General features: G+C 32.2%; 2 protein-coding genes across 51 annotated transcripts in view; one reads left to right on the plus strand and one right to left on the minus strand.

Annotated features, from left to right (window-relative positions):
- Positions 1-637: 637 nt before the first annotated feature.
- On the plus strand, positions 638-15,142 carry LOC139521952 (acid-sensing ion channel 2-like). The gene is made up of 9 exons (XM_071315783.1): positions 638-1,924; positions 6,984-7,048; positions 8,013-8,176; positions 10,505-10,561; positions 11,072-11,174; positions 11,838-11,910; positions 12,092-12,278; positions 12,972-13,096; positions 14,274-15,142. Exons 1-9 carry the CDS (start codon positions 1,143-1,145, stop codon positions 14,821-14,823), a joined length of 2,106 nt encoding a protein of 701 aa, XP_071171884.1. The 5' UTR covers positions 638-1,142; the 3' UTR covers positions 14,824-15,142.
- A 1,198-nt stretch (positions 15,143-16,340) lies between these two features.
- Positions 16,341-23,123, minus strand: part of LOC139521951 (protein lingerer-like) — a 33,748-nt gene continuing 26,965 nt past the window's right edge. For 15 of the 50 annotated variants that reach the window (XR_011664109.1, XR_011664139.1, XR_011664137.1 and 12 more), the window contains 2 exons: positions 17,230-17,808; positions 16,341-17,137 (listed from right to left, as the gene is read on the minus strand). Coding sequence is in view for 11 of the 50 variants with exons in the window: in XM_071315782.1 (XP_071171883.1) it covers positions 17,701-17,808 (108 nt within the window). In the remaining 39 variants the exon portion in view is untranslated. Of the gene's footprint in view, positions 17,809-23,123 lie in introns of all 50 variants that reach the window. The other 35 variants (XR_011664138.1, XR_011664136.1, XR_011664130.1 and 32 more) reach the window with 3 other exon arrangements.

The following is a 23,123-nucleotide window of genomic DNA, read 5'->3' on the forward strand; positions in this document are numbered from 1 at the left end:
TAAAAATATTACTGATTGATTAGTTGTTGAAAGTTTAGTCAATGTAGGCGCTTTTCCATCGGAAACCATTACATGGATAAATACTGAAAGGTGACAATTGTACAACAGACTGACAGACCAACAACCGACTTCCGACTTCATTCAAATAATAGATTTGCAAGAAAACAAAGACAAAAACAACAAATAAAATACGGTCAAGACTTGGATTCCTGCACAAAATTTGTTAAAACAGTATGTCAAACGATGTCTGCTTAATATCTTTGACTTTTTTTATTCACATGTCGTCCAAAAAGAAAGACATTCAAAGTCATGAGTCCAAAATGGCAATTAAAAAAAAAAGAAAAACGATTAAAGACAAACAACAGTAAACAAAACACAACAAAACTGAGCAACACGACACGAAGTCCACCAAAAACCAAATAATCTCCTTTTTTCCTTTTCTGTTGTTGGTGGGGTTGGGGGAAGGGGGGGGGAGCATAACCGTCAGACATGCATTTTACTTTTGTATTTGAAACCTCGTGAAAATTATTTTATTTTAAACTGTGTGTCGTTTCTTTTTCTGTCTAGTTTATCAATAACGTTTTGTTTTGTTTTTAACTATTCTGTTAAACATTCACGAATTATCAATAAAATCTTCATGCATATCAACCCATTTAAATTTATGAACTAGTGTGTTGAGAAATGTAAAAATCCGTTAATGAATACTACATCCTCCTTTGTATCGATTTTAAGGTGGTGGTCCTACAATTTAAAAGTCTAAACTTCAACTGATCTATATTAATTTGAATTCGATTTAATCGGTACGGATTGCATAAAAGGATAATGTTTTAACGCACACCTCTAGGGATAAAAGTCATATTAATACCTGCGGCCACGTCCAGTTATCTTTTTTAAATATTATATCATTTGATTTATTGAATACATTTGAAACCAACAATCCGTGGAGTATACTAACCAGATTTATTATATTTGACTACACAATACTTCATAATTTCAAAAGCTAACAATTAGTTATGAAGTAATTCTGAGTTCAGTTGGAGTTAAAATCTTAGACGGATTAGTGAAATCCAATATTTTTTTCAGTTATACCATTTATTCCGTAATATAAGATTTTCAAAAAAATATCTATAACTTCATAAAATATGGATGAAGAAGGCAGCAATTGGCAGGATAGATGTGAAAGATATTTTACTTCTTTAACGGATAGTGACAAACAAAGACAACGGGACAAGAAATTGAAAGACAAAATGGATGAAGACTGTTGGAAAAAACTAACTGAAAAGACGGATAAAAGTAAGAGAAAAAAGAAAGTTCAGTATTGGTTCCGTGCTTTGGATATTCATGGATTACATTTTGCTGGCTCTGTTCGGAACAGTTTAGAATGTGTTGTGTGGGTCTTGTTGACAATAATTGCATGTGGTGCACTCTCGTTTCTTCTTTATTTGACTGTGAACGGTTATTTGAACCAAAATAATTATTTGGAACTAAAAATGTCTTCAATGACTTATAAAAACCATCCGCCTACATTTGTAACTGTATGTAATTTGAATATTTTTAGAAAATCCAGTCTTTTAGCGAATCAAGGCAGATTTTCAAAACTTGTTAATATTAATTCAGGGGTTTTTAGTCCCCAGCCCGTAACGTCTACGGAGCAGCTTATGAAAAACTCCGATATTTGGTCTATACTGAAAAACTCTGGAGTCCTTTCATATGCATCACAGTTGGACCAAGATTTTCTCCCATACTCAGGGATGATAACATCTGATGACTGGGGAAGTTTATATGGAGCTAGTATGAAATACGGCTTTGGAGTATGGACAGAAGCCGTAAGACCCACGTTGTTAGAATTAAAACTTCTAGGACACAAACCATCTGATATGATAGTAGAATGTTTTACAGGCACCGGTGGACTTTGTCAACTAAGGTAATTATATCTTTAAAAAAGAACTTTTTTCAAGAGTTTTTTTTAATCATCGACACATTTATTTACAGAAAATTAGAGACCAAATGTCGCAGAAGTTATCTCAACTATAGGTCACCGTACGGGATTAAACGTTGAGCATGACTGAAACGGCACACAGGGCCGTAACTAGCCTCTTCAAATAGTGAGGCAAAATATATCGCCGAGCGGAGCGAGTCGAAAAAAATTTGGCGAGGGGACTGGGGCCGCTCAAAGCCCCCAGAAGCTCTGAGAAAAATAACGCAAAATCGTGCATTCTGAGCGTTTCCCGGACTCTTTCTGACATTGAAACGCAATTAATTTTTAGTTTTTTTTTCGAAGATATTCTGGTCTGAAAGCAAAAACACAGATTCATTGTAATTTAAGACTTTAAGATTTTATGGTCAACATTAAAAGACCGATATGTAGGACAAAGCAAAATTCGTAATTCTTATAATCATTAATACCGGATCTGTCTGTCTGTTTTAGTCTTGTATTGTGATTAGACTTTGGTGATATTTTTATGACTAGATTGAAATATAGTGACAGTGCAGTATTATGCTTTAAATACTAGTACTGCTTAAGTCGACACTAGGGACCATCTTGACTCTGTTTTACGGTATTAATGATTCTTTTATTGTTGAAGACCCTCAAGCAACTTTGACCAAATGATTGATCATTAGTCTTTTTTTATGCATTGACTTTGTGTGCGATTAGGTTTCGTGCACATTTACTCCATATTCCTTTATTTTCTGTAAAAGGGTCTGAAAATGACTTAATGCAAGTTTAACCCATCAATGGAAATGGTCATATGGCACTACATTATTGCTTTTTTTGATACCGGAAAATTGGTGACCTTACTTCAATTTAAACCATGTCAGCTATCTAGTTTTATCAACCAAAAGAAGCCAGTTGTGAATTCTTTGATATCAAATTCAATTCTCCATGCAGAAACGACCATTTTTTTCTGTGTCTTGTATATTCTTAAAACATTTTCTCGCACAATATCTTGACATCGGTGGGCATGCAACATTGCAAAACCACACGTTTACAAATGAAAATCAACACTCAGACTATTGTCATAAAGTAGGACAATAAATGAGCAAAAGACAAACACGGGACACAGAAGTTCAAACAATAGACCATCAACTCTGAAAACTAAAAGTAAAAAAGGAACATGGATCGCGAAAAACATGCAGGGGCGACACCAGAGAGTGAAGAGAACTTGCTTCTTGTTAGACACTTTCCGTGAAAACAATTTGATATTAAGACAATCTTTTGTTTCATTTTTTTTGGGGGGGGGGGATTTCTAACATGAGGCATTTGCCTCATTTGCCTCAATGTAGTTACGGCCCTGGCACAGCAAGCTGTATAAAAGTTCATGTTCTTCACAGTCAACCTAAGCACATGTGTTCCGAAGTTTTGGCAATTGAAAGTTGTAATGGTACTTTACTAATTTGGTCTATATGCGGTTGCGAATGCAGTCTTAGACATCTGCTTAGCTATAGGACTGAGTGTTAGCAAGCTTTCTGATTAATTATTGCCTTTTTTGGTTGAGAAACACTTATTCTACATGAAGTTTTCGTCATGCCTTTACCCATGTATCGTGGATAATTACGCAATTTGATCAAAGTTGTTCTTTTGAAATTGTGACAGAAATAATTGAATAGCATTTTTTCTAGACATGTTTACTGAACATCACCTTTCTTATCGGTGTCAAAGCAACAGCTATTTTAAAAGAGATGCTTTGGATATTGATTTAATACTAAAAATCCAATTACTTCAGTTGGTAATTAAATTTTAAGTTACATTTTTTAAAGTGTTCAATGAAAAACATTAAATCTTATAGTCTTTTGTTTTACTAGTATGTTACCTCCTGCTACGATTATGGCCCCTTAACTTTCTTATGTGTTTACAAATGATTCATTATAAAGTTCATTCTTATTCACGATTTTAAAATGTCTAGTCTCCAAGAATCAGCTCAGATCAAGACTTTTGGTAGCTGTTGGGCAATAAATTATTATACATTGTTAGATAATATTTGTACATATTAAAATTACCTGAAGGATCAAAGGATTAAAATATAAAAATTTGCTGTATTTATTACAGATATATTTCATTTATCATATCTTGATCATGACGTGTTTGTTATTGCCGATGGGTAGTCATGATTGTTCTTAACAAATAACTAATTTATAAAACTAGTATTCTATACTCTTCTTATGTAAACAAAATTATCATTTCAACAAAGAATATATGTCAAACCATTAACTTCAAAAACGGCAGGGAGTATAGATTTTTCACCAAAAAAAAATATTCTGAATCCCTAATTTCCCAAAACCGTAGTGTTAAATTTTAAACAAAATAATTTGATTGATAGCGTTGAAAACATGAATATAATTGTTCGCGGAAAAAAATTCTGACTCTGACAAAACACCATATCCCCTCCGTGTGAAGTTAGATGGTTGCTCCCTAAGTTAGCTTATACATATTAAAGATCAGTAATCTATGTTTTACCCATATAACTCGGTTCACTAACTGCAGTTTTCTTTGTTGCTTCCAGTTCATTGTTGAAATGGGTTCTTTCAAAATTAATGTGGAGAAATGAACAGAATAAATATTGTAAATATTTTATTAGTTTTCACCGAGACTATGTTTGTTTAGATTTAATTCACATTTATAATATTACGCTCATATCGAAATTCACTGATATGCATACCTCATACTTATAGCAAAAAGTGGTGTATTGCATGAATACCCTCTTTTTAATTATTACGCAAGACAGCCTTTAGATTTTAAAGTTCCCACGAATTATTTGAAATTTAAGAATAAATGGTATACAGTTTAAGAAAAACCTGATCAACATCATTAAGTGATTTCTTTGTATGCAAATACAATGACATTAATTCTATTTAATATTTACTTGAGGAGAACTCTTTTATTGATGAATTTGCATTTCTAGTCTAAAGTTCTAAAGAAGATAAAGTCTGGAAGTGTGATTTGATTATTTTTGCAACTAAGATACGAATACTAGTTTTAATTCAACCTTACGCGTTATATTATGGCCACTCAAAGTTCATTGCACTGTGAATGTTAAAGCTTTGGTGGTCGAAAAGTCAGTTTACTGACGGCCAGTAAACGGATATTTTCGACCGTCATATTATATAAATTTACCCACACATTTTCATTATCCATAACTGTTAACTCATTTCTTATTCAATTGAAAAAAAACACCGCTTCCAGTCGTAAGAAGTCGCTATAAATCTACGATAAGTGCTGTAATACAGAGTGGAAGGTAGATCAGGGAAAGGGGCTGGATTAATCGGGTTACGCTGAATCATGATTTATTGTAAATCTGACCCGAATAATCCAATCGATATATATGATCCGCTAATCAACGATAATTGTTGCATTAACGAGTAGGAGAGTTATTCATGGGGAGGGACTTGGTTTATTCTGTTTACGGTGAACCATGCATTGTTATTCAGTGAGACGGTCTGCTCTTACAAGCAAAAACGAATTTCCTAATTATTCTAACGCCTTCCTAGTATACCCTTGTAACACATTACAAAGCAGACTGTGACGTTCAAGACAACTGTCTATTGTATACTGTTGTTTGAAAGGGTGAAATTTAAATCACGATTGTGTTCAAAATAATGAAATATTAAATTTAAAGTACTACATGCACCTTTGTATTCAGTAATTCAAGATCTGTAATATTATTAATTGCCAACCGTTTGAATTATAATTATATAACTGTTTGAAGTTGTTCTTTCTGGTATCGCATTTGACGCATTTCTATTCAAAATGTACACTATTAATAGTACCTGAGATTTCACTACCATTTATTGAAATATTAAACTATCTGCATATTACATTTTTTATCAAAAAGGTTAAATTACATCAATTTAACAATAATGGTTTGTTTTGTAAGTTTATCTATCAAAATCAATCAATGTTCACGTTTATTTTCAATAGTGCACAGTCATTGTTCAAAGAGCATTTGCTTTCTTTTTAAATGTATTGTCATTCAAATATAAAATATAGCGAAAAAATCGTCAGTTCAGTGCTGTTATTGTCTTCAGAAAGATATCCCATGATTAAAATGGTGAAAAAGTGAACACAACATTGCATTGCACTCTACATGTTTGTCAAACAATCATCTAAATGGATTTAATTACTTCAAGTTATTAATATTCGAATGCTTTGTGAAAATATCAATTAGATCAATTTTAATATCATACTTTTTAAACATTAAGCACTTCATTTAATTTTTATTTGATATTGTCGTAAAACACGTTATGTCGAGAACTGACAGTGAATTTCAAAAATCGATGTTGATCTCTTTCCATGGAGAATGAAAGTTTTTTTATTTATGAACATGTTTTTTTTATGCTTTTAAAAAGAACAAAATATTATTTTTCCATTTTTTTGCGGAGTTTCCCTTTAATAAGCAACATTAAAGAAAACTGTCAACCCGGGTCTGGATGTAGAATACAGAATAGAGAATAATGGGCCATACCACTGAAATTTGGTCAAACCATAATGAATGGAGAAAAACAGGAACAAAATAAAGAATAGAGAATAATGGCGTGCTCTATGTAAACATATAAAGAATAATGAGCAAAAATAAAAAAAAATATTCAGAAAATGACATACACATTCGAGAATACAGAAATGGGGACCTGGAGTCGATTTCACAAAAAAACTTACATTTGTACGACTAAGATTGGTCGTAAGTATACTGAATTGTTCATAACTTACGGTCAATCGTAGTCTTAAGTTTTTTTGTGAAATCGACTCCTGATCCTGAACCTCATAAAATATAGACCCATACAAGGTAAACTAAGTGCTGTCATTGTTTTTCATTAATTCCCTTCTTGCACTGTAAAGATTTCTTGTAGTAAACCTCACGGAAGTATTGTATGAAATGTATGCATGGCTCAAAGAGTATAGCGATGTTATACTATGTCGTTACATCTACCGTATACTTCCCCGTAAATATTTTTATTCTTCTTGACCATTGAACTCTTGTATATTTCAGTGTAACAGAGGACACTCGAACAAACCTTGGGAACTGTGCTACCTTTAATGTTTCTGATAACATAGGTATGAACATTGTTTATTCCTTGGAAACAATCTTTTATAATACATGTACTTCAATATTTATAAGAAAGCTTTTATTGGTATTGATTATTTTAAATGCTTAATGGATATTTATAAGGATGAAAGAATAAAATTAAACTAGTGCATTTAAGTGTAACGAACGCCTAACAATTAGCCTTCGCCATGAGGCTGTGTAAAATAAGTTTATTTTGATCTCATATAAATTTGGAGATTTAAGCTAAGAATTGTTTAAATGTCACATTTTGGCATGTGAAAACTATGATGTGTAATTTGTCGAAGCCAAGATGTTGTTCTCGTTTCTCTTATATGACATATAACCGGAGTTCCAGAGGCGGATTTAGGGGGCCCCTCTTATGCAGTCAGTGGGGCCCCACTTATATAAACTTCTGGATCAGCCACTGAGTTTTACTTGCCAAGAAATGTGCAGGGACAGTGTACCTATATAGGTATAAGAACTGGGCAAATATCAAACCTGTGCTTTAATTGTTTAGGCTAATGATGCTCAACCGTTGTGTTATGTGAACTGTAGCATGGGAGCTTATTAGCACACAACTATTTTTCTTTCTCGCGGTATTTTGCACTGAAACTTTTCATAATTTCACATTGGCAAATTTAGTGTAATTTAGCAAATTGAGTAATTTCTCTAACAAAGATTTTGCGTTATTATATTTGCTAGTTCGTATACAACTCATCATCGCACTGGTTGTATCTGGTTTAAAAAAAAGTCTTTCTATCCAATAAGCCTCGTGTTTAGCTATTTCTAGTAGAGAGAAATATTGAAACGTAAAAAAATTGTTAACAGTTTACTTTCACAAGAATACATCTCTGGTATAGTTCGTCAAATTGGTCGTCGGACAAAGGGATGGTCGGGGAAATAAGCTGTAAGAATATGGGAGATCGGTCCCATCAGTTTCATGTACATTAAAAGTTTTATATTTATTTACAGATAAAATAGCATTGATACTGAACTCCGAACCATCTGAGTCTATTCCAGTTCTCACTGCTAATAACGGGCTCAGTATACAAGTGTATTCTAAGGATTCGTATTCTCGTAAACACAAACAACATATTATTTCTCCTGGAAAACATCTTATCATTGAAAACAAGAAGGTTGGTATTGGAATTGTTCTATACAGTTATTACACTGAAAAAAAAACAGCAACAAGAAAATCAAAAAGTCTTTAACTAATAACTTGGTATTGAAGATATTCTTAAATTGGAAAATGTGCAAAACTGATCAGTTATACAAGTTCATGCATTAACCCGGTGATATACTCGTGCTTAAAATAATATACATACGTGTATACTAGTATACAAAGATTGGAAATATAATCAACCAGGAAACTTAATATTCACCAAGGTACCATGCAAATTATACTTAAGTAAGATAATACCTGCAAGACTGACAACCACACATGACAGTCATTCAATACACCAAATATTTTTGACCTACTGCTTATAGTATCTGAGAAAAAGACCAAACTTCTGGAAGTCAGTTGATATCTACTAGATAGACATAAGTACCTTACAATCATTCCATGCACCAAATATCGTTACATATTGCTTAAAGTATCCGAGAAAACGATAAAAACACAAACACTGAACTAATTGACTGGTGAACCACGAAAATAATCAGATGAAACCTGCAAAACAAACATATTATTGCGGACCTGTTTTTGTATTGTTATGAGTTACAATTTATGACAAAAATAAGCAAAAACCCATCGAAACAACATCTGATAAACAAATTTAATAATACTTTTAGATATTTGGATGATATTTTGGCTCTCAATAATGACGACTTCAGTATGTATATTAATGAAATTTATCCTGTTGAACTTACTTTAAATAAAGCTAATACTAACAATGACCACTGCCCTTTTCTCGATCTTGATATCTATATCACTAATGGAAAGCTGAATACTAAAATTTATGATAAAAGGGATGATTTTTCATTTCCTATCGTTAATTATCCGTTTTTAGATGGTGACGTTCCCTTGTCACCATCTTACGGTGTTTATATATCTCAACTTGTACGATTCGCTCGTGTATGTAACAATGTTTTAGATTTTAACGAGAAAAATTTATGTATTACTGAAAAATTATTACACCAGGGTTTTCGATATCACAAACTAGTCAAAACATTTACTAAATTTTATCATCGGTATAAAGACATTATTCGTAAATATAGCTTTTTAAACACATATATTCTAAAAACAGTTGTTGGCATGACACGGGTTATGTTCTTCTCATATATGTTATGATGGTATGATACTAAACCCCTAACGGGAAGGATTGTGCCTGATGTTCACATGATGAAATCATAATCTTTCAGTCAGTTTAGTTGAAGTCTGGAGCTGGCATGTCAGTTAACTGCTAGTAGTCTGTTGTTATTTATGTATTATTGTCATTTTGTTTATTTTCTTTGGTTACATCTTCTGACATCAGACTCGGATTTCTCTTGAACTGAATTTTAATGTGCGTGTTGTTATGCGTTTACTTTACTACATTGGTTAGAGGTATAGGGGGAGGGTTGAGATCTCACAAACATGTTTAACCCCGCCGCATTTTTGCGCCTGTCCCAAGTCAGGAGCCTCTGGCCTTTGTTAGTCTTGTATTATTTTAATTTTAGTTTCTTGTGTACAATTTGGAAATTAGTATGGCGTTCATTATCACTGAACTAGTATATATTTGTTTAGGGGCCAGCTGAAGGACGCCTCCGGGTGCGGGAATTTCTCGCTACATTGAAGACCTGTTGGTGACCCTCTGCTGTTGTTTTTTATTTGGGCGGGTTGTTGTCTCTTTGACACATTCCCCATTTCCATTCTCAATTTTATACCACACCTTAAAATTATTACAGGTACCAAATGTATTTTGCCTATAAAGCTTATTGTATATGAGAAGCATAGTGTGTAAAAACTCAAATTGCTGCTTGAGAATCTCAGAAATGTACATAATCAAGTGAAATACGAAAAAACTTCGTAACATAAGGCATCTATCTATATACAAGATATAAAATATGAAGCTTTTTACAAATAGTTTAAAATAAACTCATCATAGATACCAGGACTAAATTTAGTATATACGCCAGACGCGCGTTTCGTCTACAAAAGACTCATCAGTGACGCTCGAATCCAAAAAAGTTAAAAAGGCCAAATAAAGTACGAAGTTGAAGAGCTTTGAGGACCAAAATTCCTAAAAGTTTTGCCAAATACAGCTAAGGTAATCTATGCCTGAGGTAAAAAAGCCTTAGTATTTCAAAAAATTCAAATATTTGTAAACAGTAAATTTATAAATATAACCATATCAATGACAATTCATGTCAGCACAAAAAGTGCTGACTACTGCTTACCCACAGCAACCGAATAAGCATACCAACGGGCAATAGAGACAAAAACAATATATATATATATATATATTATTCTTTTACTTGAACAGATTACTTCAATTACAAGAGAAAAAGACTGTCTTGAGTCGACTGGCAGTTCTGACCAGGTGAGATATGTCTTCATCTTGACAGTATTCCCTGCTAGACAAGAATGTTACTGTTAATGTTGTGTACAATGCAATAAAACCAGCATACAAGTATTTCAAATTCAGATGTAAAATTGTCAATCAGCTACCATACCATCACTTATTCATACAAATAAACTCATCATAGATACCAGGATTGAAATTTTATATTTGCGCCAGATGCGCGTTTCGTGAAGATACAAAAGACCCATCAGTGACTCTAAGTTTGTGTCTTTTTGTTGTTCTGTTGTATGATCTAAGTCAGTAGGAACTTATGCCAAAAATATCAAAATTAAGTGATGTGAATTCAAGATAGCTAACAATTGAAATTGAATGTTAGCATTACAAGGTCTTTACTGTGATCTAAAATTTTCATTTTCCGGCTAAAACCTCAAATTTGCCACATAACACTTACCAGAAGTGTAAGCATAACTTATTCAAACTCACATTTTAAAACGATGTCTAATAATTTAAGCTCCATTTCTTCTGTAGCAATGTGAAGAAAACTGTAAAGATAGCTTGACCTTCAAATATTGCCAATGTCATACAGATGGTACACAGAACACACAGTGCCGTGTCAACGATAAATTTGAATGTAAGTACATGTAGTTATTTTACAGCAGAATGCATTGAGTGTGTAGGTAAAGGTAGAATATGTGGTTAGCTTGCTTTCTAGCTGAACCGTGACGTCATTATTAGGTTAGATTACTATTCTCCTTTCGGAGTATTCTAGTCCTACAGACAGATAGATTGGTTATCTGTCGGAATAGTCTACTCTTAAAGGAGGGAAGTTTTCCTAACCTAATAATGACTTCACGCTTCAGCTAGAAAGCAAGCTCACCAAAGATATTACCTTCACCTACACACTCAATGCATTCTGCTGTAAGGAAAACATAGTGTGTGTTCGAGAAGAAACAGAGTACTTCTAGTTTACTGATTCCTTATACGACATCCAATTAGAGGCATTTTGAGCTACTATATAATATAGTTTCCAATTAAGTTATATTTATTTGACAGAGCATTTGTGATTTTAAACAGATAACGATGTTATAGATATTTTGAAACTTTCATTGACATTTTCAATTCACAAAATAGAAAATATAGCACAATCACGATTACAAAAGTTCATTTAAGAAACATCTTAAATTCTGTATAAATATCATGATCTATGGTACTTAACTAACAGAGACACACATTACAAACATATGCCTCTGATACGAATTTGGACACAAATATAAAATACTTTTTTTCATTTTAGATGTTTGCTCTCGAATTGTGGAAAAGCTCTTTTACATGGAACTATTGAATTGCAAATGCAAGCCTGGGTGTAGGTAGGTTCGTTACGTGATTTTTTTTTCTGTTTGTTTCTCTGTCAATATGAACCAATTTAAAAATAAAGTTGCTTATAGATTGTTCGAATATTTCAATGAATAGGTCATCCAAGTTTTCAATTTAATAACAAAATTACCAGATTTCCCACGTATTCTTAAAGCCTTTACATATTTATTTCAGAGAAATAAGATATGAAACTGCGAGTTCAACAATACCTTGGCCATCCAGTCAACATTTAGAACATTTAGAATCACTTCTTCAACATAAGAATTTTAACAAATCAGCCATTACATCCTCTTTATCTTATGTAACAATTAATTTGGAAACTGAAGTGTTTGAAGAATTGAAAGAGGAACAAGTCATTACGGTAAGTCATTGCACTAACAGAAATATCGTCTGCCATGTTGAAAATATCATATAGGTATCAGCCGGATCCGCGATTTAAAAAAAGGCCCATATTGATATTGAAAGTAATGATAAAACAAGTATATAGTAAAATTGATAAACCATAGACCTTAAAATTGGTAACCATAGACCTTTAAATAGGCGTTTGCTGCTTCTCAAAGTGTACAAGTAATAGAAAAGACTAATCAACTCGGAGCCAGAATAATGTGTCATGGTAGGGTAACAACTTCAACGCAATCAACACCTAGACATAAAATGAACATAAATCCTGAAGAAGGATATATTGTAGTGCATCCACATGAATAGCCATCATAATAAATTAGATAAAACTGAGAATGGAAATGGGAAACATGTCAAAGAGACAACAACCCGACCAAAGAGCAGACAACTACCGAAGGCCACAAATGGTTCTTCAATACAGCGAGAAACTCCCGCATCCGGAGGCGTACTTCAGCTGGCCCCTAAACAAAAATGTACACCATTTCAGTGACAATGGACGCCTGAGGTAGATATATTTCCATTGAAACTGAGAGGACTCAGAAATATATACAAGGAAGTGGTTTTCTATGTAGTAATATCAGAGACATATAATATTATATGTCTCTGGTAATATTGTATCCACCATTTTTATTGACCATGTGTTCTTGTTTTGCAGTTGTTAGACCTGCTGTCTAGAGTTGGCGGTTTATCAGCCTTTGTTGTGGGTATTTCTATCCTTTCCGTATTCCAGTGTTTTTGGCTACTAATAAAACTTTGTTTTCATGCAGTGATTTCAAGAAGGTATGAATTAAACTTCATAAGATTAAGGTTCTACTTCATAGCAAAACTTCAAGCTTGCTTTTTTACAATGATGTGCTTATAATGGACAGCGACTATTAATTGACTCACTTGCACAAAACTTGCACTATGTTTGAAATTTATTAGATACTAGTTTAGCACAGAGTAGATGTGGGTGCATTGGATTATAAGAGTGAGATTCAGAAAAAATGAATTATATTATTCAACATGCGCTTTATTTTTTGGCTAGTTGTAATGAAATTAGGATTTAAAAAACTCCTTCTATCGATAAAGAATTTGCTAACTTCCTTTATTTTCGAAGATCGTGCATCCTCCCTAGTAGGCAAGAATTATTTACCATAAGACGTAAATTAAGAACCAATCAATCATTAACTATAGTAATCAATCATAAATCATGTCAATCAGTCTCTTGCAATCTAGTGACCAGTAGGCGTTTTTATAAATATCAGTCATTCGGATTCATATCAACATAGTCACAAATCTTTATGAATATAAGTCATACGGATTCATATCAACATAGTAAAAGTCACAAATCTTTATGAATATAAGTCATACGGATTCATATCAACATAGTAAAAGTCACAAATCTTTATGAATATAAGTCATACGGATTCATATCAACATAATAAAAGTCACAAATCTTTATGAAAATAAGTCATACGGATTCATATCAACATAGTAAAAGTCTCAAATCTTTATGAATATAAGTCATACGGATTCATATCAACATAGTAAAAGTCACAAATCTTTATGAATATAAGTCATACGGATTCATATCAACATAGTAAAAGTCTCAAATCTTTATGAATATAAGTCATACGGATTCATATCAACATAGTAAAAGTCACAAATCTTTATGAATATAAGTCATTCGGATTCATATCAACATAGTAAAAGTCACAAATCTTTATGAATATAAGTCATTCGGATTCATATCAACATAGTAAAAGTCACAAATCTTTATGAATATAAGTCATTCGGATTCATATCAACATAGTAAAAGTCACAAATCTTTATGAATATAAGTCATTCGGATTCATAATAGATATCAACATAGTAAAAGTCACAAATTTTATATTTAAAGCAAAAATAAGCAACCTGCCATAAAATTCGTAAGAAATAAATCATTAATCAATACATTTTGTACGTTGTATTATAGGTCAGATTTAGGAGGAGAGATAGAAAATCTTGCCAATTCAGACATAACATCAATCACATGGCAAGCTTATAAAGATAAGAATAACCAACAACCGAGACAGCCAAGATTTGCATTCCAGCAAGACTTTGGAAATGGTCTCCAAAGAAATGGAAGCCGAAGGTCATATTTAGAGCCTATTGAAGAGGAAAGAAAACGTGACTATACAGGTGCAGATCTTAATCGTGATCAGGTGTTGGAAGATCAGTTATTTTCACATCCTTGGGAAAGGACAGGCCATCGTAGACCTTATAGCACTGTAATAAATTCAAACAGGACTACTGGAGGGGAATTCCCGTTATTCAACTATGTGGACAATAGGTCCAATAGTCCCCTGCCAAGATGTTCCACACCTGACAATTCAGACTATCACAGTACTGCCAGACTTGTACCAGCTGATGGAGATGTTACCCTGTATCCGCCAAAACATAAAATGATGTCACCCGGCGATGCCATAAAATCATTTGGATCATCTTCATCTAAATATCAGTATAGTGGCCCATTCTATTTGTAAATATCAGTTGTGCTACTTGTATTGTTTTTGACATACTACTTGTTGCAGGCAATAAACTTATGTGGTATTGGGTACTAGAAATGTAATATTGTAAAACGATTGTCATTTTTTTTTTTTTACAACATTTAACTATATGTAAAACGGTTGCACTAATATATATACATTGTGCACTTGTTAGACATTATCTGCCAATTAAACCAATTCAAATGTCAATGCCTCCAATGGTTGGCTGGTACGTTTTTTAATGAAACACATTATATAATGTTATGCAAAGATGTTTGAATATTGGTATCAATTAATCAATAAATATGTGTTCAGATAAGCGTTTTTAATTATCTCAACTTCACACAGCTTTTCAATTTCTACAGAATTCAGGATTTCAAAACTATTTTTTTAGTTTGTTGAAGAACAAGTCAATATTCATTGGACTAAACATTATTTACTGCTGATATAAACCTAAAACTGACCCAAATTGATCAATGATCATGAAAAAAGATGACTTCAGATATATCCCTCATCAGACTTAAAAGTAAACCTCGTAAGGATTCTGTTAACCAAATACAGCTGACCAACTGAAAAGATCACCTTATCATAAAAACTGAATATAAATCAGGAAAGAATTCCAGTGCTAGGGTCAGTCTTGCACCAGCAGTTATGTGAATTTGTTTTGCTCAGTGTTAAAGCCCTAACTGTAATTTTGGGATGAAAATAAGCAATGAAAATGCTGTCTTGATTTTTGGTTATTGTGTTGTTTTTTATTGCTGTGAATGTACTGTCTTTGTATTAAGGATGGATGCCCCATATCCTTTGTTTTTTTCTCCATTTATTAAAATCTGCAAGGGATTGGCTGAACATTTTTCAAGAGTTGAGGTATAGAGATCCAAAAAGTTTCAAAAGGGCCCATTGACTGCCTGAGAGTGGGCCTCTCTAGTCATTCTCTAAAAAACAAATTTCTCTCACAATATAGTTGTTTACCAACTTGTTTTGCAGCCAGGGTCATCAAACACAATTCATAAACATAACCCAATGATGATTGTTGCCAAGTTTGGTTAAATGTGGCCCAGTAATTTAAGAGAAAATTTTTGTACAAGTAAACAGACAAAGTTGGACAAGTGATTAAGCTCACTGGCCCTGGCGAGCTAAAAGTGACCCAAAAATGTTTGTGCTTGTATCAATCTGATGATTAGCCTTTTTTAACTGATTGTTATACCTTGTTCTTATTTTGTGCTGATAATACAACTGTCCAAAATTAGGGGAGGGTTGGGCATTTGTGAAAATGCTTAACCCCTTCACATTATGTATGTGCCTGTAATTCAGTGGTTGTTATTTGTTTTTCGTTTAATGTCTTGTACATAAATCATGTGGTTATGTTAACGAAAATAAATTCTGAATACCACCAAGCTGTCATTTATGAACTTAAAATGTGACAATTTTAAAACCACTGGTCAAACATGTCTGTATAATATTGATTATATTGGCTATATATCCAGTTCAAGTGAGAAATAAGTAAAATCTGATTTCAATTATTTTTTTCTTTATTATGAGCACAATAGGAAATGTACGTTACGCAATGCTCCAATTTAAAAGGCAAAAATTTGTTGTTTAACATACTTGATCATATATATTTATATATTTACAAAAATTTCTCCTACAATATAACTGTTAGCCAATGACAATATAGATGATTTTTTTCTATGTATTACAATGAAATTTATATACATGCACACTAGTTTAATAAGGTATACATCGAACATCAAATAAGTAATCTGCACACAAATAACAAAGGAAAAACTATATCTGCTGTTCATTCAAATATTTTGTACCTTTTTTTAACTTTTCTTAGAATGCCTATAACTACTATTATACAAATATATTTTAGCAAATCTTTTAACGCAAGCTAAGTTATATAAAATAGATTATCTTTTCATTATTTCATTGACTATCTCAAATATAAAATTTAACATAAAACTGTACAAATCAGATACAAAATAAATCAATAAACAGCAGCTAGGAAAATTGACTCCAAAAATATGAAACAGTAATCAAGCTCACTTCTCCTCGGATATTCTCTCAGAAGTGTCATGTGACACGGTGTATTTATGATTTTTTCAATCTTACAAAAAATATTTACAAACAAATGAAATCTGTCATGAGTGAAGGGGGCATATATCACCAGAAACGTGATAATAAAATTCATCAACAAAGTGCAACCTTTTTTTAGTACAACCCTGAATCTAACTACAGTCTATGGAAAACATAGGGTTTTGCCTAGCTTTTTCATCCTTCTGATCCAATGGAAAACATAGGGTTTTGCCTAGCTTTTTCATCCTTCTGATCCAATGGAAAATATAGGGTTCTACCTAGCTTCTTTACCCTCTTGCTTCAATGGAAAATATAGGGTTCTACCTAGCTACTCTATCCTCCTGCTCCAATCAATACAATTCTCCATTCAAACCAAAAAGGTGACACATCTGTTAATCTGACAAATCTGAGAGAAATCGTTTAAAACCATTCACCACAGGGATTCATAAGGCACCCACAATATACAATGTGAACAACAGCACACACACTAGCTTGATCTCTATGGAATAAAACTATACAATGATGTTACACATCAAAATGAAGACCATTTCCAATATTAAATAACAATATTAATAAGCAAAAAAATTCTCATAACTACAATTAATTCACAGCATCTTCAAGACTTACGAAAATCTACTAACGACCATTTAAAGGGGGGGACTTCTCACAGAAACCACTTAATATTAAACCCCAGCAGTGTGACACAGAACACCAACACAAAATATTTTAAAATACAACAAAATTTAAGAGGCCATTTTCATCAATTCTGTCCTCAGTTGTCATCTGTTCCCATGTTTAACTGGTTCCCCAATATGTATTCGTGTATCCTTTGGGAGTTACAGCCTTGGCTTGTGAACTAGTCTGTTGGGAGTGAATGCGTGCACTGGATCCAGTACTTGTATCCTAAAATAAACAAAATACATATAAAACAATGCAAATTAAAGCAACTTGAAAATTGTGATAAAGAGCAAAAATTTTAGATGGTTCATGCTTTATCAATTCGACCACTGCATTGCATTCGAAACAGCATCAATATTAAAAGATCCTGTACAGTATAACAGTCTGTTTCTGTCATGAATATTATAACTATACCCAAATTCTAACTTTATGATCAAAAGATCTTTTTTGAGTGTGCAAACAAATGTTCATTTTTAATAAAATCAAGGGAAAGTTATATCTAAATGTGAATGAAAGGAAAAATACAAACAATCAAACCACACTATGCCGCGCTGAGGGAGCATAACAAAAACCCACAAATCGACAAATAAAATGCTTAGCTGAGCGCAGCCTGATAAGATGGCAGAGGTTGAACCCTGAACAGTTGGGCAAATTTGGACACAATATTCAAGCTTGATACTGTCTGAATTTGAATTGTTATTAATTTTTTGTCATTATATAGTTTTCTAACACAAAATAAATGTGGTCAAAGATCTACAAAATCTATTGAAACTTATGAAAAAAAATATGAACTCCTTTAAAACAAGAATGTGTCCCCAGTACACGGATGCCCAATCCTCATGTTCATTCAACCGTGAAAATAAGGGAAAATCTGTAATTTGGCATTATAAATTAGAAAGACCTTCATATATACTATTAAAGTTTCAAGTTGATTGTACTTCAACTTCATCAATAAAGGGCTGCGCTTTAGCGCATGATACGCCCTTTGCTCTTTTAACTTGTCTTTTATGCTTTAAATGAATTTATATGATCAACTAGAAATATATATACAAATCAAAAGGGATGTTACATCAATATATTCACCAAAGTTTCATAAAATCCCCCTTTTTTAAGTATAAAAATTCATTACTTAAGAAAACGTAAAATCTAAAATTTATAAAAATTGAAAGGGAGCTTATGTCAATAGATATAAACAATTTATCAAAGTTGCATAAAATTTTGTGAAAGTGTTAGTTATTGTGCCAAAATTGGAAAATCCCCCCTTTTTTAAGCATAAAAATTCATAACACGGAAATGTAAAATCTGAAATTTATAAAATTAAAAGGGAGCTTACATCAATAGATATAAACAATTCACCAAAGTTTCATGGACATTGATGAAAGCCTTTTTGAGTTATTGTCCGAAGTGTTGAAAATCCCCCTTTTTTTAAGAATAAAGCCCCATAAATCCAAAACTTAAAATCTGAAATTTATAAAAATTGAAAGGGAGCTTACATCAATAGATATAAACAATTCACCAAAGTTTCATGGACATTGGTGAAAGCCTTTTTGAGTTATTGTCCGAAGTGTTGAAAATCCCCCTTTTTTTTATGAATAAAGCCCCATAAATCCAAAACTTAAAATCTGAAATTTATAAAAATTGAAAGGGAGCTTACATCAATAGATAGAAACAATTCACCAAAGTTTTATGGACATTGGTGAAAGCCTTTTTGAGTTATTGTCCGAAGTGTTGAAAATCCCCCTTTTTTATGAATAAAGCCCCATAAATCCAAAACTTAAAATCTGAAATTAAAAAAAAAAACGAAATGGAGCTTACGTCAATAGATATAAACAATTCACTTAAGTTTCATGGAAATTGGTGAAAGTGTTTTTGAGTTATTGTCCGAAGTGTGGACGACGGACGGACGGACGGACAACGGTATACCATAATACGTCCCGTCTAAAAGACGACGGGCGTATAAAAACTACCTCAACCAAAAACTTTAACCTGAAGCGGGACAGACGGACGAACGAACAAATGTACAGACCAGAAAACATAATACCTATAAATGGGGCATAAAAAATCCCTGCAAACTCAATCCCAGCCTTTCCTATGTAGTATGGAACCTTGTAGCACAATTTTGGAGAGATCCTTACTCTTAAGCATGAGTTATTGTCTGGAAACTAGGAAAATGCTTGTTTTTGGCACCTTTTCGCCCCCAATTCCTACATGTTTGAGGCAGACTTGGGGTAATTGTAATTGTAATCATTAATCACCTGTAATTGATTACAATTTTTCAAGTAATCAGTGTAATCATTAATCAGCCAAAAATTTGATTACATGTAATTTAATTTAATCAATTACTTTTCAAAATACCCTGTAATCATGATTACATTTTGATTACATTCTGATTACAATGAAAAAAATCTAAAATTGTGTTTTTGGTCATTAAATGAACCTCTTTGTTATTCATATTTGATAAATTTTTAACATACTAAAATGGTTTTGTTACTTTAATCATGTCTACTTCAGTAAAAAATAAACTGTTACAGTATTGAAAAGTCATCATTAGCCTAAGCAGAGACATATAATACAATTATATACCTTTTTGGTAAAAGATATTGTACATGCATGTATATTCATCGTTTTATAATGATCTTCATATCAATATTTAATAATAACTGTTATATATTCAAATAATACTTTTCTTTAACCCTAAATGAAAATCTTTTGTTGACTTTTGTGATTTTTGTCAACTTTAAATTAACAGGTAGGAGACTAATTAAGGTTTGTTTTTATTGCAATTACCAATTGAGTATAGCTGTAGGGAAATATATATGATTAAAGATAAATCAGACATGAAAATTTATCTTATTAGCACAAACTAAATTAAAAGTTGGACAAATATGTTGTTTATTTTTTTTGTATTTGGACTGGACATGTAAAATGCAATGATTTTTATTACTTACATATTGTTTACAATTTGATTAAACATTTCTATCAAAATTTAACATAGTTTTAACTGGTTACTTTATTTCATCCATATTTAAACTTCCATAAACTGCAGCTTGGAATACATATATTTATATATATATAAATTATGAAAGAGGTCAGAAGACAAACAAATCAAAGCCTTAAAGGCTGTAAAAGCAATTGCTGCCATGTTAATGTTTGGGGACTTTTATTTTTCATCCACATATATACAAGAATTAAACCTGACATGAGTGTTGTCTAGTTAAAAGTAAGAAGGTTTTAACTTTATATAAATAAAAGACTTTAGCAGAAAGTCATTTTTAATATGTTTTATATTTCACAAGGAGACAACACGTTTACCAGGCTAAAGTTGGGGTCAAATATACATGTGCTGAAACATATAACTCAAAAAGAAATCATCATGGATTATCCCCTGGTAGTGTTTGTAACTTCCTTGGCAATAATTTCCTTTATTGATTTAATTTTAACAATTTTCATTATTAATTTATATTTAACCATTAACACAAATGATTAAGTTAAAACATTTCAACTTTCCAGACGCAAATGTTAAAAACCGGAAAGAAATAAAATATCTTACAAGACATAAACATGTAAAGAATAAATGTATATTTCAGCTTAATAAAAATATTTTCATAATGTTACTTTGTCATCATTTTTAAAACTAAGTTCCAAACATTATTGCTCAGTTGATATGTGTCCTTCTGATGCGGAACGAGCACAGGCACTTGTTTCTATCCATAGGAAGGTCGATTATCCATATAAATAGTTTTATATGGATAGTCGATCTTCCTATGAATAGAAACAAGTGCATGTGGGTACGAGATAACTACAATTCTCATGCAATCCCGAAAAGGGGGGTCATCACAGACAAACATGACATTAAATCGTTATCACTGAACTAGTATATATATTGTATAGGGGCCAGCTGAAGGACGCCTCCGGGTGCGGGAATTTTTCGCTGCATTGAAGACCTGTTGGTGACCTTAATTCTGCTGTTGTATGTTTTTCTATGGTCGGGTTGTTGTCTCTTTGACAAATTCCCCATTTCCATTCTCAATTTTATTATACGAACAAGAACAAACAGCTCTACGTTGCTTTGATATTTATCAATTTTCAGGAAACATTGCGAAAAATGATCTTCAATATTTCGAAAACATGTGAAATAAAATTGCTAACACGGTGGACCGTCGAGTGTCAACAAACGTAGTAGACTTGTTCACTGAAAAGACGAGGATAATGGTTTCTCTTACATTTGTTATGCAAACCCAGTTTTGATCATGATATTTAAAAAGACGTACTTTTTTTTCAATCTATGTATTAATAAACTAGAAAATTCCAAATTGTAAATATCTCTTCATCTGGACCGACTTGGCATCTACTACGTTTGGACGGGTCCATTTCATTAGTAAGGTGATCGATAAATATTACGGAGTTTTGACAGAAAAGGAAAACGAACTTATTGTTATGTGTTTTCAACAAGGGTTTCGTTCCGCTAAATTATTTGCGCAAATAAAGTTTGTCTATTTTTAGATTACAGGTAATAATTTGACACTACGCATTAACCTGTGTAGTGATTTTGATTTTACGATAAATGTATGAATGAACGATAATTTTATGAATGAACAAGAGCACCTGACCTCTTAAAGAAACACAAATTAAACATAAAAAAAACGCATTTATTAGGAGATAATTCAGTTAAATTTTCAATACTAAATCAACATCTGAAATGAATCCATATTTTGTTGAAACATCGTACGAACGGCGGAAAACGGAATCGCATTTATAAAAATGTACTTTTTTTCACTCGGACTTCTATGTTATTTGATAGTCAAACGGTTGACCCTTTAAATACAAAAATACATCTACAAGAACATATTCTGAAACTTCTTATATCCACTAACTTTTTTTTAAAGTTTCAAGCTATGTATTGCATTAGAAAACATACACAGGTGTTAAAGAATGACTGACCAGGAGCCTGTTTAACAAAATACTATGGCTTGATCTGGGCGGAGTCTCTGGTCTGGGTCACAAAGATGACCATACGCGACGGCATAAAAGCAATTGCTTTAAAAAACTCTTGATTATGATATATCTTTATTAAATTTAATACAAAATAATTCAGAGATCATTGGTCATGTTGGTGATAAAGTGTAATGTTTATATATGTAGTGAAATTTGGAATTTATTTAAATAGATGAAGTTTAGTTTATTTGAAGTTATCATTTTATAATTGAACCAAATAAAATATTTTCTCAAAAATGCTATAGTTATATTGAACGTTTATATTTCATTCACATCATTTAAAACGTTTTGTTTTTAAATTCATTGTAATCAGATGTAATCATGATTACTTTGCCAATGTAATCATTAATTTAATCAGATTCTTTCAGAAATGATGTAATCATTAATTTAATTTAATCGTACAAATGACAAAGTAATTGTAATTTAATCAATTACATTGAAAGTAATCGGACCCATCTCTGGTTTGAGGAAATTACCCCCAAAACTCAATCCCAGCCTTCCCTCTGTGATATGGAACATGGTGGTATAATTTCAGAGAGATCCAT

The sequence above is a fragment of the Mytilus edulis genome, chromosome 4, assembly GCF_963676685.1.
Source record: "Mytilus edulis chromosome 4, xbMytEdul2.2, whole genome shotgun sequence".
Lineage (NCBI taxonomy): Eukaryota > Metazoa > Mollusca > Bivalvia > Mytilida > Mytilidae > Mytilus > Mytilus edulis.

Coding starts and splice junctions, on each gene's coding strand:
- LOC139521952 (XM_071315783.1), top strand. CDS start 1,143: ATGGATGAAGAAGGCAGCAATTGGCAGGATAGATGTGAAAGATATTTT. Junction 1,925..6,983: donor GGTGGACTTTGTCAACTAAG/GTAATTATATCT, acceptor TGTATATTTCAG/TGTAACAGAGGACACTCGAA. Junction 11,911..12,091: donor AAATGCAAGCCTGGGTGTAG/GTAGGTTCGTTA, acceptor TATTTATTTCAG/AGAAATAAGATATGAAACTG.